This window comes from Prunus mume, linkage group LG5, assembly GCF_029339155.1.
Source record: "Prunus mume cultivar Tortuosa linkage group LG5, ASM2933915v1, whole genome shotgun sequence".
Taxonomy (NCBI): domain Eukaryota; kingdom Viridiplantae; phylum Streptophyta; class Magnoliopsida; order Rosales; family Rosaceae; genus Prunus; species Prunus mume.
This window is the reverse complement of record NC_142702.1, coordinates 23,469,517-23,487,236: the sequence shown is the minus strand read 5'-3', so window position 1 is coordinate 23,487,236 and position 17,720 is coordinate 23,469,517. Positions and strand designations below refer to the sequence as shown.

Here is a 17,720-nt window from a genome sequence, read left to right as displayed (position 1 = left end):
GAGTATAGCCGCTATACTCCCTAAATACGATATATTAACAGTATTGCCGCTATATTGTATAAATAGAAATTTTAAAAGTATAGCCGGGCGGCTATATACTCTATAAATAGAAATTTCACAAGTTTAGCTGCCTTGCTATACGCCATAAATAGAAATTATAATGATATAGCCGCCTGACTATTCCTGCTAAATACAATATTTTACTAGTGTAGTCGCACGGCTATACTCGTGAAAAGTATAAAATTAGTTTCTTTACTTTTTTTTGGGCCCAGCTTCTATTATTTAATATATGGAATTAAGTGATATCTTAGTCTTTTTTAATTACTTTAATTATTGTTTCTTTGGTGAAAACATGGAATATTTTAAAGGATAGCCACATGGCTAGAACCCATAAATAGGTATAGCCGCGCGGCTATACTGTTTAAATATATTCGAACAAACGCGACGCTTGCACTCGCAGAGGACGGAACTTTCTCTCGCAGTCACTGCTTCGTCCTCTTGAGTTCGGCACCGAAAAAAGACCCAGCTGCCTAGCCACCCCTTAGCTACTACCTAGCTGCCTAGCCACCGCCTAGCAGCCTAGCCGCCTAGCCACCGCCCGCCTAGCCACCGCCTAGCCGCCTAGCCGCCTAGCCGCTTAAGGAGCAGAACATGTCATCAGATCATTTTACTTTTTACTAATATTGCTTACGCTTCTATCACTTATTGTTCTTTCTACCAAGCTTCTATTTTTGTGGATGGGAATCAATTTCATTGCTACTTGCAACTACACGCTAAGTGATCAATCTTAATATAATTGTTGTTTCTGCAGACTTTGAATAATGGCGATGTCTGGGCTCTTGATGTTGAACATGCCATTGGAAGGTTGCTCAATGCTTTCATTGTGACAAATCATAAAAACTCTCGCTTCTTCACATGCTTCCACAAACAAGGCACCCAACTACTCTTTCTCTTCTTCATTCTGAAATTCATGCTGTTTTAAACGTGTTGGTAGATATGGTAAGTTTACAGGCTTCTTCTGTTCGTGTACGTGATTAATATTAAATTGTTACTTCTATTAGTTATTGATCTTGCCCGACTTCACATTTACTTATTTTTCTGTGTTCAACTATGGTTAATTTTCCTGGGAAGTGTTGAAAGGCAAGTTCTCGTGAGAGATTATGATGCGGGAAAAGCAATTGTTTTTTACCAGAGGGTTTCAAATTTGAAGGAGGTTTGCACTTTAGATGGCAGTAGGATGTAAGCTAGAGATCCATGCCCTGTTCGGATGTTCCTGCATAACTGTTGATGAGCTGTATCAAGAAATTTCGGTATGTTCCTTTATACATTTGACTCCATAATGTATATTTTCGAAGATAACACCATCCTATTTTGAGTGACTACCAGAAAGTCCAAGTGGAGATTCAAGAAAGGGAAATGTCGCTGGAAACGTTTCAAGTCAGAATTGGTGAAGCTGAAGCAAAGACCAATGATCTCAAAGCATCATTTGAGAATCTGTGGGGTATGGTAACACTGTTCACCTTTCATATTAATTAGGTTCCACAGCACATTCTTCCCATCTTATTTGATTCTTTTTGTGATACTCATTTTATTCTTCTTTTAGTAGTTTAGAATTTAGATGAGCTATGTATATGCTTGTGGATACCTGGACAGCTTAGCGTTTTCTTTTGTTAGTCCCTTTTTCTCTTTCCAAGACTTGAAGCTCTGTGAGCTCCTTTTTTAGGTAAAGATGCCCCAGGATGCATCAAGCAGCACTGTTCGTGACACTAGAGGGCTTTCCGGTTTGATAGAGGTGTGCCTATCTGGCACATAATCAAACCCTTTTAAGCAGACTTGTGACCCTTCTTTGATTCAGTTGTGAAGAATGTTTGTTTTTCAGTCAATAGCTCATACAATATTATTTGATCCATCTATTTGAGGGAAGAAAATGTTTAATGTCCTCTCTCCAGAGAGAAGGCTTCATTCTTCCATCCGTCGTGGGTAACTTTCTCAAGATCTTAGGCCTAGGATTTTCTTTAGGAAGCAATGTGAAGTCGGGATGAAATCTATTGACTGCTGTTAAGATATCCCTTTGAAGGTGTCATTATGGACGTTTATACTGAACTAAATCTATCAGTTAATGTTTCACGTAGTTTCAATTAGTATCTTATTTCCCGGCATAAAGAAACTCAATTGCTTATCTTTCCAGAGATGGGATTCATTTACCTGCTGAAGGGAGCAAAATAGTGGTGGAAGAGATACTGAAGGTACTGAGGGAAGCTGACTGGAAGCCAAGCTTACACTGGAAATCCATGCCATTAGAATTTGCAGAGGATTCACCATATGATCTTGTTGCTGCTGATGGAAAGACAACATTAAATCCCTCCAGCTGGACATTTTATAGGGTGATTCAGTGGGACTAGTTTTGAGATTCAATGTTCCACCTGTGCTTGAATAGAAGATTGAAGTATCTATTGTTGCATGGAACACTACACTAATGAAAGAGCACAAAAAAAAAAGAAGAAAAAAAAAAAAAAAAGAGTGGATGTGATGAAGGGTCCATGATTTTATTTTTTATTTCCTTTTTTGCAATTGTTTTAGTAGCCTCATTGTTAGCTATAATTTAGTAAAAGACTTCGTTTGTAAACTTTGGCCTTTCTCTATCGTTTAACACATTGATAATTGTTTCTAGTAGCCGTGCGGCTATACTCTGTATAGCCGCCTGACTATACTCTTTAAATATATTCGAATATTTTAATGATACCAGTGCTACTAGAGAATAGTGATTTCCATAATTCTATTTTTTCTATTTTTTTTCTTCCAGTTTTTTGCTGGTGAATTCTATTTAATTATTCTAGTGAAATGTGAAGCAACGACATTACAATCTTCTAACTTACCTAGAATGGATATTATAATGATTCCAATACCTTCTTCTTCTATGTTTACTAATACACACACACATATATATATATATATCCTTTATTATGTATAACCCTCTCAGAATCACATTGATCATTATTTAAGCTGTTTCTTACTTGCTACATTCGTCAATTATTTTTATTCAATAAAATTCGTAATCAAATACCCTTAAAACTAGGAAACCGATCAACTAGGGGAATAGTTATCCGAGTACGTAAACATGCAAAATCATTGGGAATCACATCGAATGCAAATTGTAGACATATTACAATAATGGATAGTTAAAAATTAAAATAAATAAATAAATATAAAAAAATAAATAAATAAATAAATAAAACCCTTTGGGAACACTTACTATCATTTTTCTATGATTCAAAATGAAACAAATATTGTCTATATTAATATGCAGAATTCAATTCATAAACCAAAATAATAATAAATAAATCAATAAAGAAACCATAAGGTCTTCGTAACTAGATAGATACGTGCTCAGTTAAGCTAATCGGTGTCTGATTCGTGAACTTTTTGCAAATATGGTACACTGCGTTACACACGAATACCCCCTTCTTCTAATATTTTTGAGTTTCCCTCCTTCTCATTTTTGGATCTTCTTCCCTCCGTTTTAGTTAAATCTCTCTCGTCGGCCACAGATTTCACCCCCGGAAAAAGAAAAAGGGAAACAAGAACTCAGGTAATTCTGAACTTCGATGTAATTAATTTCAACTCTATATCGTCATTTCAGATTGGATTTTAGAGAATTTTAGTTCCATATTTTGGCTAGCTATGCGATGCTGTAGATTCATGGTCGGCTTGATCTGATTCTTGCTTTTAAACTTAGGATTAGTTGGATATGTATGTTTTACCAATTGAGTATTTGTGGGTTTTATCTCTTTTTTTGAGTTTTTAGTCTTTATCCTATACTCAGCCAGAGAAAGAAAGAAAATAATTATATACGCTTCTTCTATGAAATCAATAAGGTCTGCTTCTTGCCTGCAACTTGTTTGTCAAAATGCTTCATAGAGTCATAACTTGTTGATATCGGTATCCTATCAGTTTGAATTGCATAAACAAGAAATCTTGAATTCGTTGGTTCGATATCTCTGTAGAATCCAATTACACTTCGTAAACCCAAATGCAACTTGTGTCACATAAATATGGGAAATCCTAAGCAATTTAGAATGGTTCAAATACCTTTTATTGAACTACAATGTCAAAATTTTAGCCTTATATTCTGTATGTCATTTTGGGTTTTGGTGGCTCATGGATCCGTTGCTGCAGGATTCTGTCCTGGAGAAGGCAGGGAGCATTGTACGGAAAGTGGGATCTTTTCTGAAAATGGCAAGTTACTATGACATTGATGATATTCTTGTGGACGAACAGGTTAATTCCCGTCTCTTTGTATCCTCGAAATCTAAACTCCATTTGCTTTATTTACTTAGTCATTTTAATTCTGTATTCTAAACATGTTTGCTGTTTCCAAGCAGCGTGTCCCAGTTGTTTTCCAGCAAGCAGTAAATGGGGTTGATATTGATCCTAGTGCTGAAACCCATTGTGTAAGTGACCAGAGTGGATTTGGAGTGAATGGTTTTTGTTCAAAGGATATATTTTCTTATATCTTCTTGGGGCTGTATTTCAGGTTGAACCCGGTTCAAAGGTAGAGCTGCCTTACTGGCTTGCCCATGAGTTACACCTCAGAAAAGTAGCAAAGATGAAGGTTCCTGCATGTTTCAATCAAAGGTAATGATCTGTATAGGTTTATTTAAAAATAATTTATGGCCATTTTTTAGGGCTGAGTTGCAGGGAGATTCATTGTGGCAAGTGGTCATTGATTTTCAGTTATTTCCGTCTTTGAAATCTGATGTTCAGACATTTCTTCTCTGCATTATATTATGTTTTAATTGTCATATCATTGAATTTATTAGTTGGTACTGATCAAGCATAGTTGCTGCCAGCCTCCAGGCATGTGTTAGATTTTGGGGAAGGCATAAAGAGTGACTTATGTGATTCAAGTTCAAAGTTCAAAATTAGTGATTGGTATTACATATTTAACTCTTGTAGATTTCTTCTTTTGTCAGAACAAAACTGGAACTTGGGGCTGATGGTGCATCTGTGGATTTAAGATCTCGATGTCTATACTTCTATGAATTTGGATGCAAGATAGCACCGCTGTGAGTCTCTCTCCTACCCATTTCTTGTATACATAACTTGATCGGTGTGTTCTTTTTATGCTTTTCTTTGAGTTATATTCTAATAGGTGGATATTTCATATAAATGAACCCTAGTGTGGTAGAGGGTTGAGAAAATGGTATATGACAAGACTCCCATTCTGGATAAACTTTTTTCACTGTGAATTGTCATGATCTTGTTCTTTGTCAATTTGAAAATGAAAACTATCCCTGAAGTTCTATTGAAAATTCTGGTCAAGGGATATAAAACCCTGAGTTTCTCCTATGAAAGTCAGGTCTATACAATAGATTAATGTGTATACCTGACACACATAAGTAAATGAGAAAAAAGTCAAAAGCGAAAATAGAAAAAGAAAAACCAACATGTATAACGTTGAGAATTGGACATTTATTGATTGGCTTGGCACTCTTGGTTTAACATTTGGACCTTCACTTTGTAGACTTGGCCTAGTGTGGTTTATGATCTGGTAGGAGGGTATTTAGTGTTGACTTATGCTTCTTGTCTGAATCCAAAGAAATACAACCGGATGATTTGTTATCTGTTCTTGTTTTTGGGTGGTAAATTGGACACTGAACAATCTGCGCTGTTCACATGTACTATTTGTGGCCAGACAAACTGATTCTAACTAGTTTTTTCTTTATTTTTGTTTGAATCATTTGGATGGATAGGGTTGGTGATAGAGACATGGGATCATTCCTATTATCTGCATTTAGGACCAGGTATCAGAAAATCCTGGCAAAGGCACATAACGCAGCATTTACAGCACATTCAAAATTGCTGTCGTACTTAACAAAAGAAGAAACCAATCGTAAGATTTATATCACCCTACATGTTTTATCATATCTTTCATCACTGTCTCTCAAACTTCTTCTATATGAATGTTGACTCAAAATGGTTGCACACTTGTTTCTAGTGTATGAGGCAGCTCAGTCGTCAATGGCGGCCTTTAAGAAGTGGCGGATAGGTGGCCCCCGATTTGAGAGAGCTTCTGTACTTGGGAGGAAGAGGAAGGAAGCCAACTGACTAGTTGTATTGTACCCTCTACGCTACCTCTCATCTGATCCATCCTTTCTGAATCGTTGTCCCAATTTGTAATTTTTCCTACATTGGAAAAGCTAGTTGGTAATTTTGTTGAAAGTTAATGAGATCATTGTAATTTTAATTAAACATCATTATATAAATATTTGCACTTAGCACTACTAGCACGCACCTATTCATTTATCATTTTATCTTTAAGGCAAACAAAGAGTACGGAATTTATTCTTGATTATAATCAAAGCAAAGGGGGAAGAGGAGCATAAGAAAATAAAAAAGAAAGGCATCATAGGAAGTGGCTTGGGACGAAAAGAATAAAGAGACCACAAGCCATGAACAGTAAGTCCACCAAGAGTCAAGAGACCTCGGTCGGGAATTTATTAATACAACCTCACTGCTCTGCTGGATCTTCTCTGAAGCCAAAACATTTTATTATAATCTTATTCCAATTTTCCAGAACAGTTGAATTGAAGGAGGGATGAGCAGCAGTAGCAGCACAACGACAACAGAAGCATGGGTGCTGGACTTGCTGCCTGAGTTCAGATTCCGTCCCTCTGATGAGAAAATGGTGAACCTTTTGTGGAAGAAGATAAATGGCAAGGACTACCAAGTCATGCCTGAAATCAATTACAATCCTTGGGATTTACCTGATAATGAATCTATCCCACTTTTTTTCGCTTCTTGAAGCAGCTGATGCAGGGCAAGGCCTCCATCATTCCTGAAATCGATTTCTACAAGCACGAGCCTTGGGATTTAGCTGGTAATCTGTCTCTCTTTCTCTTCACTGCCCATTTTCTAATTTCCAAGGTATGATGTTTGTTTATACATAATCTTGATCAGTTGTTCTGTTGAAATATGTTGTTCATTACTTCAAGACCTGTTTTGTGTTGCATTTTGCAGGAGCAGGACTCATGTTCCCAGATTCTCCATATCAAGCTAGGACGTGGTTCTGCTTCAGCCGACCTGATTACAAATACGTCCACAGTCCTCGCCGCAACAGGCTCACAGAGAAGGGATTCTGGAAAATCACAGGCCAGCCACGAGAAGTGAAGTCTCGACAACTCTCCAAATCGCTCACTTGCAAAAAGAAGACCTTGACCTTCCATTTAGGTCGTCCGAAAAAGTCGAGCAAGACCGACTGGGTCAAGCAGGAGTATTATCTCACTCCAACTGACCCGGGTTCTAACCCCAATCAGATGAGTGGCCTTGTTCTTTACCGGGTCAAGTATAGGTCAGCTGACTATGAGTCTTATAATAACTGTGTGCTTGGAACTGGAAATCTTAATGATGGTGAACCTGGTGGCTTTGTTTCATCTGATTTTGATGATATGATTCAAGAGGTGCGTATGAATGTGCATTTTCAACATTTCTAATGTAAAATTGTAAATGCGGAGCACAAGAAATATGTCAACACTTAACCTTTGCTTGTTTGTGATTCTTAATCTGGCAGCCATGTGATCAGCAAGAACATCTGGATTCACCTTCTCCTCCTCCTGAGCCGCCTCGGCCACACCAGCTACCTCAGTTGGGAAATGTTCATGGTAGTACTGGTGACTACATTGCCTCTAATTCTGATAACCAAGCTGCTGCTATCCATCATATGATTACAGACGAAGAAGAACTTCTGGCCTACAAAGAGCTAGAACGTGTTCTTCTTGGCAGTGGCAATCCTGATGATGGTGACCTTCGTACCTGTGTTTCATCTGATATGCTTAGAGAGGTGAGACTTTTTAACATTTTCTGATGTGAACTTTTGATATGGAGCACAGGAAGTATATCAAAACTTAACCCTTGCTTGTTTTGTGATGCTTAATCTGGCAATGGCAGTTATGTGCTCAGCTAGGAGAAGATCTGGATTCACCCTTTCCTCCTCCTGGGCCACCTGAGCTGGGAAATGCTCCTGATGTCTGTACTGATGAATGCAGTAGCTGGCCAACCCCAATTGAGGATAATGATTCTTCTCTTCCAAACAAGAATAATATTCCAACCAATTATTACAGCAAACCAGTTAGCAACACAGCCTCTGACTTCGAGAATCAAACTAAAGATGAAAGGATTCCTGAGGTGAGAATCAACATGCTATTTGAAATTTTCATATATATACTTCTTAATATGGAGCACAATAATGACACCCAAACTTAACGCTTGCTTGGAATAATTCTTAATCCAGGTTTATTCTCAATCAGAAGAAAATCTGCAATCGTTCTTTCGTTCACTTGAGGAAGAGGATTACACATTGCCTTCCCCAATATTATACGTGGAACAGGGAGATGTTCTGCATGCCAATAACTATATTGGATGCAATGAGTCGCAATATGCGGCTCTTTTCCCACATAGTTCTTGAGTAACAAAAACATCATAAACTCTTTCCAATGACTACAACCTACCAAAATCATTGGAAGGGTTTATGATGAGGATGGTGGAGTACAACAGTGACACAAACACTGAAGTACTCCATGTAAAGATTATTTGCATTAGCCACTCCATTATGGTTAATGAACCAGAACATTTTATTTATAGGAGAATATCAAAGGGGACTTATAAACAACAAGAGCCCTTGTAAGAATGTGTCTCAAACTCACATTATTACAGACTGATATTCTCCTACAAATATTTCACAAATGACTTAAGTTACTAGTCTGTCACACACAGCAAGGGTTTTGGGCAATTATGTCCAAAATCTTTGATGTGTGTGTAACCCCAAAAAAAACAAAAACAAAACCAAAAAGAAAAGGGAAAAAAGAAAAGAAAAGAAGCAGCTGTGTCCCAGCATTCCCAAGTTTTGGAAACTTCAACCTTAATTGGTAGGTGAACTTGTTGGTACAAAGAAAGACCAGCAAATGCAACTGGTTGAAATGCCATCTGGAACTCTCTACCTTTCTCCGAATGCAACAAGTCCAGATGAAGTAAAGATGTCTTTTCTCAGAAGCAGTCTTTTGGAGATGGCACTTCCTCTATCAACACAAACTACAGATATTCCTCAGATCAGTAGTCTTCTTCAACTAGTATATCTATCCTACAAGTCGAAGAACACACAGCCTCCATATCAACCAATATCCATTCACGTCTTCGCTGCACACATGGGAGGTGCTCCTAGAAGAATCCAAGTGCAGAGTAGTATCACAACACAAGGTGAGAAGGAATCAAGCTGAAAACATGACTTTCTCACAGCAGTTAAATGAAATATGTTATAATGAAGCTTTGACATTGAGGAGGCCATTTGCTATTCTCACTCAACTGAATTTGATTTCTGTTTGCAGGTCAGGAAGCTGCAGCTCATTGTGTTGCTGTTCAAACCATTTGAAGCGGGCATGGAATGGGCAGCTGGCAAATTGAAGGGTTCTTTTACGTTCCTGGAAGCATCTCCTTCAAGCCGTAAACCAAGTTCCCCCATGGTACAATAATATTTCAATACCAAGTTCTAGTTGTATAGTCTTATAGGCTTGCTTTTGTTCTACAGTCATGATCATTATAGAAGTGGCGCTATACACAGAAGCTTCTGCTACATGGATGCTGGAGTCTCAGGTTACTATATTGGTATAACCAGACACTAGTGTGATGTTCTGGTTACTGATATAGAATCTTTGAACTCCATCCTTACTGGAGTAGTAGTTACTAGATACAGTCATTTCGAAAATGTACGATTATTTTTGTATTTGGAAGGTCTTAAACCTATCAGTGACCTCCTACCAAAAATTGTATCCTGAATATTGTCCTTGTGAATGTTGTTTATTTCAAACATTACAATGTTGAATGGAATATATTGTGAATTACTTCCTCTATTTTCGGTCTCATAATGTCTACTTGCCATTGCTCAGTGCAAATTTTGTCCTCTTTTCTGCTAATGTAGAACAAATGAATTAGCATCTTCCTTCCTCGCTCCAAAGGTCTGGATAGTCATCCGTTGGTAAATCTAATTTTGGTTTATTATCCTGAATGAAAAAATATATATTGGGCAGTTACTCCAATGTGATTGTATTGTAGGATAGTCGCAACAATATACGAAGATTTTGTTTTTTGTTTTTTTTTGTTCAAGCTCGTTTGATTCGAACCAGTTGTTACCACCGGCCAATGTCAAATTGTTGTAAATGAGTTTTGCCTTGGGACAATATTTTGGCTCCAAACTAATTTTGTCTAATTTGAGCTACTAATTTAAAGGTACTTCGCTCAACCTTATTATTATAAAAGTGCAACAAGATTTTGGCTCCAAACCAGTTGTTTCTGATTTGCTTTAGTGAACTAGTTATTAATCTAATAATATTTCTCTCAACTTTCTTATAAAATTCTTTAAAATCATCGGTATCTCAAGTTGTTTCTCTAATAAAAATTCTCTTTCATGCGAACATGGTAAGAAATCTAAATAATCATCTTATTTTGTGTGACGATAAAATCACGTGGGTATTTGATATGAGAAAACACTACTATAAAGCATATATAATTATTAATTATAACTAAATCATAAACTTAAGGACAATACTTCCCTCCTTATCATATGTGCATTTTTTTTCCCAAAAATATTTTTGTTTCTTACCTTTAATTATTCATAACTGAATTTTTTTTTTTAAAATTGGTTTCATCTATCCAGCAAACCACCTCTTTAGTTTTTCATAACTAGGCAAAGGAGGCATTATAGATGCATATTAATTTCGTATTCTAAAGTCTCTACAACTCAAAGTTTGCTTCATTCAAAAATGTGTATATCCTTTTAAAGAAAAACACCTCTATGAAGAAACTATGCCTACCAACATTGCCAATGGTAATTTTGGATGAAGGTGAATTGTTGGGGTTGGAGTTAGAAAAGTCCACAATAGACATAAAATTTAACTGAGGTATGAAATAAAAAAGGAAATTAGTTATGCTAATGAAAGAAAAGGTAAAAACACTTTTGAGGCTTTGAATAAAAACAGGACACATGTCAATTTATGGTTAGGCCACATTACTAGGTAAGAAGGAGTTCCTAAAAAGGAAGGATTATCCCAAACTTAAATAGATTTTGAACACCGCAGCGAACATGGAACGTGTAACGATGTCACGAACAATAACTTATGAAGAAGGTTTTGACCCATGTATCAAGAGTCTAGAATGTTCTTCTTCCCCCCAAAACAATGATTAACTGAAGAATAGAAACGTACTAAAGCTCAACTTACAAGAGGGGTCGATGAGATTCCCGCAAAAGAACAAAATATAAATTATAAAAACTAAAAATTAACGCGTGAAAGGGAATGAGTGCGTGGGGGCTGCCCTTATATGACCCAAGCCATGTCCTTCTTCAGTCAGGTAAACTTGAACTTGTATGAGAAGCTCATGGACTTGGGATCAATCATCAAACACATTGACGAAAACAATTATATAAAAAAAAAAAAATCATCAAACAAATAGTCAAAAGGACTAGTGCTTTGAGCTAGTGGGACCTGGTTAGTGTTTAGTGTTTATAAATACTTCACTCTTATTACTGCTTCCCAAAACATTTGAAAATCACAGTGCCAAAGTTCATAACAAGAAGGAGAGATGAGCAGCATCAGCACAATGGAAGAAGGGGATTCAATTCCTGTGTTCCTACCTGGGTTCAGATTCTACCCCACTGAAGAAGTGCTGGTGAGCTACTACTTGAAGAAGAAGATAGAGGGCAAGGACTCTAACTTCAGCCACATCATCCCTGAAATCGATGTCTGCAAGCACGAGCCTTGTGATGTTCCTGGTAACCCATTAATCTTTCTCACTTCTTCTTCACTACCCACTTCCTCATTTCTACTGGTACTATGCTTTTGTTTATATAAATTTATGATCATGATCACTTCTGTTGTCGGGTAGTTCAAGACTTGAAGTGGGTTAGTTTCAATATCTTGTTTTGTGTTGCATTTCGCTTTTAATCCTCTTGAAAGATCCAACCCACCTCACATTTCTGTTGTTCTGTTTTGTTGTATTTATGATCTTGTTCAGTTTTGTTGTATGAGTACTTCTGGAAAGAGCCAACCCATCTCACATACATTTCTAATGTTCTGTTCTGATTTTTGTTTAAAATTTATGATCATGTTAAATTTTTGTTGTCTGAGTTCTGGACTTGAAGTGGATTGGTTTTAAAATTTTCAATACTTCGTTTTGTGTCGCATTTGGATTTCAATGCTCTTGAAAATTTTGATCATGTTCAGTTCTTCTGTTGAGTACTTGAAGACTTGACGTGGTTTATTTGAAATTTTGAAAATTTTGTTGTGTGTGGCATTTCAGCGTTCTTTGAAGAGGCAGACTTTCCAGATCAAGAGATGGAATGGTTCTTCTTCAGCCAACCTGATTATAAGTACACCAACAGCACTCGCTGCAACAGGGCCACAGATCAGGGCTTTTATAAAATCACAGGCAAGGTTCGTGAGATCAAGGCTGGACGATCCAAAGTTGTGATTGGTAAGAAGAGGACCTTGACTTTCTACGAAGGCCGTGTGCCCAAAGCAAAGAAGACCAACTGGATCATGCATGAGTATTATCTCACCAACACTGAACTGGCCCAACTTGGTCCTAATACCAATCAACAGAAGGACTTTGTTCTCTGCCGCCTGAAGAATAAGTCAGCTAATTATAAGAAGCTGAAGGATGATTCAATCTGTGATGAATTAGCTGATACTGGTTCTGGTGGCGGCATTGCCTCTAATTCTGAAGATGATCAAGCTGCAGGAGCCGATATGATTTCAGAGCCATTAGAACATCTGGCCTCCCAAGAGGTAGGAGATGTTCTGAATGGTAATGGTTCTGGTCTGATAGAAAACAATGATATTTCAATCTGTGATGATGATCAAATTGATGCCTGGATTTTCTCCGATTTCGATAGTCAAGCTGCATATGATTTGCTTCAAGAGGTGAGTGTAATAGTGTTTTTTGACCCTTTTTTTATATGAAGTTGCTTATTCATGCTTTTTGAGCAATTTTTATATGAACTTGTTTATTCATGCCTTTGAACAATTTTTATATGAACTTGCTATTTTGGAGCAGCAGAAGCATATCAAAACTTAGCACTTGCTTGTTTGTGATTCTTAATCCAGCAGTATTATGCTGAGCCAGGAGAAAATCTGGATTCACCCCTTCCTCCACCACAGCCACCTCAGCCACCTCTGCCACAGGATTACTGCTTCTCCACACAGCAGTCACCATTATACACAAATCAGGGAAATGTTCCTTATGTCTATGATGCTGACTGCAATAGGCAGCAATCTCCGATTGGGGATAGGAATTCTTATCTTACACATAAGAATAATATATCAATGAATAATCAAATTGAACCAGTGAGCAACATTACTTATGGTGTCCAAAATCGAGCTACAGGTGGAAGTAATTCAGAGGTGAGAATGAGCGTGCTCTTTGAATTATGTTTTTTACATATGAACTTCCTTATATGGCAGAAGAATGACATCCAAACTTAACTCTTGCTTTGTTATGATTCTTAATCCAGGTTTATAATAATTCAACCAATGATTTCGAGGAACCAGTTAGCAACATCACTTATAATTGTAACAATGGAGCTCCAGATGAAAGGATTTTAGAGGTGAGAACGAGCGTGCTATTTGATTTATTATTATTTTAGAAATGAATTCTTAATACGTAGCACAAGGAGTACATCCGAACTCAACTCTTGCTTGTTCTGATTCTTATTCCAGGCTGTTAAATTTCAGGGCGACGGGCCAGAAGAAAATCTGGGATCACCCTTTGATCCATTTCAGCTACTGGATTTCACACTGCTGTCACCAATGAACTCAGAACTGGGAGATTTTGAGCATGGCAATAAACTATGTTGGCATGCAATGAGTTGTAATCTCTGATCTGGAGGTTATGACTCTTTTCCCTCAAAGTTCTTATATACAGTTATTGTTGACAAAGAATATTATTATCCTGTGAAGAAACAACCAACACTACTTTCAATGACTCTAATCTATCAGAGTCATAAGGAAGATTCTATAATAGCGGTAGTGGAGTGAGAAGTGGAAGGAAAAAACAGTGAATTACTAAGGATGGGTATTAGTTTTAATCTGCATTAGCTATACAAGAGACAGTGCAACATAGCTAGTGAATCGCAATATTTTACTTTTAGGAGAACATCATTAGGCCTTGTATACCCCAAGAGGTAACATCACCCTTGTTTACATTTCTGGAACTGGAGGCTTTGGAAACTTCTTCCTAGTTATGGACATCTATGTCCAGGACAAACGAATCAGGTTAACTAAGTCTGTTCTTGGTCTTTTGGGCCGTTGCTGTGTGTCGTCACAGCATTCCCAACTTTTGGAAACTCGAAGCTTGTTAGGTGAACTTGTTGGTCACTGGAAAGTGGCAACTTTTGAAATGCCATCTGGAACTTTATTCTCCTCTGGCGAGTCCAGGCAAAATAATTTGGAGACCATGTCTCTCCTGTCAACAGAACTACAAATGTTACTCAAATCAATCGTCTTCAAATAATGTACTCTCTTAATCAAAGGTCACACCATGCCTCATTATAAACCAACATCCGTTCATGTTCACTCATGGGAGGTGCTCTGAGAAGAATCCGACTGCAAAGCTGTATCACAAGACAAGGTGAGAGAATTAGACTAGAACATGAATAGAATTCTCGCTTTCTCACTGTAAATAAAAGCTCTTTTATTGAAGCTTTGAGGAGGCCATTTTCTATTTCACTCAACTTAACGTGATTTCTGTAACTCTGTTTACAGGTTAGGGAAGCTGCAGAGTATTGCATTGCTCTCCATCTGAAAACCAAGTCTTGGAAGCATACGGTTTGAAGCAGGCAACAATAGGGTTCTTTCATGTTCTTGGAAGCATCTCCTCAAAACAATTAATCAAGTCCCCAATGGGGCATGGTATAATATCTCAGTACCAAGTTCTAGTTCTAGCCTTATATTCAGGCTTTCGTTCCACGCTGCATTGTTCTGGAAGTGGCATTATACAGGTTCTGCTGCTGCATGGCTGCTGGAGTCTCGATGTATGTTACAATAACCAGACACTAATGTGATGTCTGTGGTTATTGGAATGGAAGTTTTGAGGTTCCATCCTTAATGAAGTAGTAGTTACAATCATGGTAAAACTGTATGATTATGATTGGTTTAAAACCTATGTATCACCTTCAGGCTGAAACGCCCAAACCCTAAGACCAAAAATTGTATTCTTGTAAATGTTGTTGATTTTGTTTTTGTGATTGGCCGGGCCTGTATCAACTGCCGCGGTCCTGTGCAGCATTCCTGCTCCCCTTTTCTACTGTGTCAGTGTTAATATTGTATATGCAGAACCTTTCAATGTTTGAATGTAATTGTGTATTATATTCTCTTTTTATATTTCAACACCCCAATGTTTAATATGTCTCCAAGTTGCAGAAACTTTGGGTTTTTCACAAAGTTATGGTGTTCAAGACTAGTTTTGCCTCCGAAAAATTATGTTTCATTAGGTAACCTATTACAAAAGGATGTTTCCATAAAATACTTCAAATCGATACAAGTAACATTTATGGGTTTTAGTCACATACGCGCATGGTTTTTCAACGTTGATTCATACAATTTCTAGATTTTCAAGATCAAAACTTAACAAAACTTTGAAGGCTTATTACTCTTATCAAATGAGCATTAAATTTTAAAAAATAGATTTAGAACTCCAAAAATTGTTCATCAAAAACCCGAAACTCATTTTAAGTAGAAAAAGACAAATAAATATTTTGAACTATGCTTAAAACTAAACTAAAATACTGAACACATTTTATAATTTAATGGTGTGTTTACTAATCAGGAATTGGAATTCTCATCAAGAATTGAATTCCACCTATGGATAATTCCTGCTTTTACTTCACATCAAGAAATTGAAAAGTAAGTGGGGCCCACACAAAATTAGGAATTGAATTCCTGATTTTGGAGGAATTCAATTCTTGGGTGGGAAGTGGTATTCTAATTCCTAGAGAAATAATCCATTAGGAATTCATCTTTTTTACTCATTATATCCTCACACAATTTTTAAAATTCCAAATATGTCATATACTTTAACCCAACAATGAGGACATTTTAGTAATTAGAACAACTCATACTCGAATTCCATATGATTTAATAAACAACTTCAATAGGAATCTGGAATCTAACTCCTCTTAATCCATGTGGTTTAATAAACAACTTCATTAGGAACCCGAAATCTAATTCTCATCATTCCAACTTATCCTCAATTCAATTCATCATAATCCAATTATGAATTAATAAACATGTCATAAATAGATTCTTAACATCTCAAATAATAATTTATGTATTAAGCTTTGATCCATGATCAAGCAAGAGCCCAAAAGGGTAAAAGCTCTCGATCTGATCCATGTATCAGAAGTCTAGAATATTCCAGAAATCTCTCGATTGCATTTTTTCCTCATAAATTCATGAGTAACTGAAGAAAAAGAAGATTACTAAAGGTGAACTTGCAAGAGCAGGTCGACAAGACTCCTCCAAGAATCAAGAGGACATAAACAAATATAAAAACGCGGGAAAAAACCGGATGGGACCCACTGGTGTGATAGATTGCAACACAAAACAAAGTTTGGTGCCACATTGCCAAAATAAATTTTCTAAAATTCGGCTTTATGAATAAAGCTTTGATCCTTCAGGCCCATGTAGTCGTTCGTTGCTACTTTTGGGTGAATAAAGCCTCTCTTTATGAATAACTCTTTACTCGTCCTCTCTCTCTCTCTCTCTCTCTCTCTCTACTTTTGTCCTCCTGAAAATGCTCTTCTTATTTTGGCTATCCTCAACTTCAATTCCAAAAACCACGTTTGGTATCCTACTCCCGTTTTGTATCCTACTTAAAAACTATAATTACTTTTAAAACACGAGTTTTCAAATATTGATTTTAATATTTAAAAACTTATTTAGTATTGAACTTTAAATTATTTTTAAAATTTAAAAATAAAAAATAAAAAAAATCAGAAACTCTAGATTCCCAAATTGAAATTTACTAAATTTGCATAAACTTTGGGGTTTTCAAAACAAAGTTATGGGTTCAAGCATAGTTTTGCCTCCAAAAAATTATGTTTCATTATACAAAATTATAGGTGTTTTAAGATTTGTGGATTGGTAAACTATTACAAAAGGATGTTTCCATAAAATACTTCAAATCGATTCAAATAACATTTATGGGTTTTAGTCACATACGTGCATGGTTTTTCAACATTGATTCATACAATTTCTAAATTTTCAAGATCAAAATTTAACAAAACTTTGAAGGCTAATCACTCTTACTTATCAAATGAGCATGAAGTTTAGAAAAATAGATTTAGAACTCCAAAAAATGTTCGCAAAAAACGTTAATATATATAAAAAAACGCCGGAAAAGACCGGATGGGACCCACTGGTGTGATAGATTGCAACACAAAACAAACTCTTGGTGCCACATTGCCAAAATAAATTTGCTAAAATTATCCTTTATGAATAAAGCTTTGATCCTTGAGGCCCAAGTTGTCGTTCGTTGCTTGCTACTTTTGGGTGAATAACCCTTTGGTCTCCTCTTTATGAATAACTAACTATTTACTCATCCACTCTCTCTCTCTCTCTCTCTCTCACCCTACTTTTCTCCTTCTGAATTTGAATGCTCTTCTTATTTTGGCTGTC

At 36.6% G+C, this 17,720-nt stretch overlaps 3 protein-coding genes and 1 long non-coding RNA gene across 8 annotated transcripts; all 4 read left to right on the top strand.

Annotated features, from left to right (window-relative positions):
* The first annotated feature begins 644 nt into the window (after positions 1–644).
* On the top strand, positions 645–1,900 carry LOC103342388 (uncharacterized). Its single transcript, XR_016127202.1, has 4 exons — positions 645–999; positions 1,132–1,310; positions 1,387–1,501; positions 1,724–1,900. It is a non-coding gene; the product is annotated as an uncharacterized LOC103342388 (long non-coding RNA).
* A 1,528-nt stretch (positions 1,901–3,428) lies between these two features.
* LOC103342340 (DNA replication complex GINS protein PSF3-like) lies at positions 3,429–6,278 on the top strand. Its single transcript, XM_008245962.3, has 7 exons — positions 3,429–3,589; positions 4,177–4,278; positions 4,383–4,451; positions 4,535–4,635; positions 4,974–5,066; positions 5,754–5,893; positions 5,999–6,278. The coding sequence occupies exons 2-7, from the start codon at positions 4,234–4,236 to the stop codon at positions 6,106–6,108; spliced, it is 558 nt and encodes a 185-aa protein (XP_008244184.2). The 5' UTR covers positions 3,429–3,589; positions 4,177–4,233; the 3' UTR covers positions 6,109–6,278.
* A 43-nt stretch (positions 6,279–6,321) lies between these two features.
* Positions 6,322–9,902, top strand: LOC103342389 (uncharacterized). 3 transcript variants are annotated; one of them, XM_089052945.1, is made up of 8 exons: positions 6,322–6,459; positions 6,578–6,688; positions 6,811–6,880; positions 7,021–7,460; positions 7,571–7,840; positions 7,948–8,184; positions 8,291–9,252; positions 9,381–9,902. In XM_089052945.1, the coding sequence occupies exons 2-7, from the start codon at positions 6,599–6,601 to the stop codon at positions 8,462–8,464; spliced, it is 1,281 nt and encodes a 426-aa protein (XP_088909071.1). In that variant the 5' UTR covers positions 6,322–6,459; positions 6,578–6,598; the 3' UTR covers positions 8,465–9,252; positions 9,381–9,902. The 3 variants fall into 3 exon arrangements, with proteins under 3 accessions (XP_088909071.1, XP_088909070.1, XP_088909072.1); XM_089052944.1 differs by having other exon boundaries at positions 6,421–6,688; XM_089052946.1 differs by having other exon boundaries at positions 6,421–6,927.
* Positions 9,903–11,577: 1,675 nt separating this feature from the next.
* On the top strand, positions 11,578–15,416 carry LOC148917377 (protein NTM1-like 9). Of its 3 annotated transcripts, none has more exons than XM_089051544.1 (6): positions 11,578–11,818; positions 12,346–12,968; positions 13,155–13,448; positions 13,559–13,651; positions 13,764–14,673; positions 14,808–15,416. In XM_089051544.1, exons 1-5 carry the CDS (start codon positions 11,629–11,631, stop codon positions 13,923–13,925), a joined length of 1,362 nt encoding a protein of 453 aa, XP_088907670.1. In that variant the 5' UTR covers positions 11,578–11,628; the 3' UTR covers positions 13,926–14,673; positions 14,808–15,416. The 3 variants fall into 3 exon arrangements, with proteins under 3 accessions (XP_088907670.1, XP_088907671.1, XP_088907669.1); XM_089051545.1 differs by having other exon boundaries at positions 13,152–13,448; positions 13,779–14,673; XM_089051543.1 differs by having other exon boundaries at positions 13,152–13,448.
* The last annotated feature ends 2,304 nt before the right edge of the window (positions 15,417–17,720 follow it).

Excerpts from the sequence above, each read along its gene's own strand:
- LOC103342340 (XM_008245962.3), top strand. The coding sequence starts at position 4,234 with ATGGCAAGTTACTATGACATTGATGATATTCTTGTGGACGAACAG. Across the intron at positions 5,067-5,753 it reads GGATGCAAGATAGCACCGCT|GGTTGGTGATAGAGACATGG; the intron begins GTGAGTCTCTCT and ends TTGGATGGATAG. Across the intron at positions 5,894-5,998 it reads AACAAAAGAAGAAACCAATC|TGTATGAGGCAGCTCAGTCG; the intron begins GTAAGATTTATA and ends ACTTGTTTCTAG.
- LOC148917377 (XM_089051543.1), top strand. The coding sequence starts at position 11,629 with ATGAGCAGCATCAGCACAATGGAAGAAGGGGATTCAATTCCTGTGTTC. Across the intron at positions 11,819-12,345 it reads CGAGCCTTGTGATGTTCCTG|CGTTCTTTGAAGAGGCAGAC; the intron begins GTAACCCATTAA and ends GTGGCATTTCAG. Across the intron at positions 13,652-13,763 it reads CAGATGAAAGGATTTTAGAG|GCTGTTAAATTTCAGGGCGA; the intron begins GTGAGAACGAGC and ends TTCTTATTCCAG.
- LOC103342389 (XM_089052945.1), top strand. The coding sequence starts at position 6,599 with ATGAGCAGCAGTAGCAGCACAACGACAACAGAAGCATGGGTGCTGGAC. Across the intron at positions 6,689-6,810 it reads GTCCCTCTGATGAGAAAATG|CTGATGCAGGGCAAGGCCTC; the intron begins GTGAACCTTTTG and ends TTCTTGAAGCAG. Across the intron at positions 7,461-7,570 it reads TTGATGATATGATTCAAGAG|CCATGTGATCAGCAAGAACA; the intron begins GTGCGTATGAAT and ends TTAATCTGGCAG.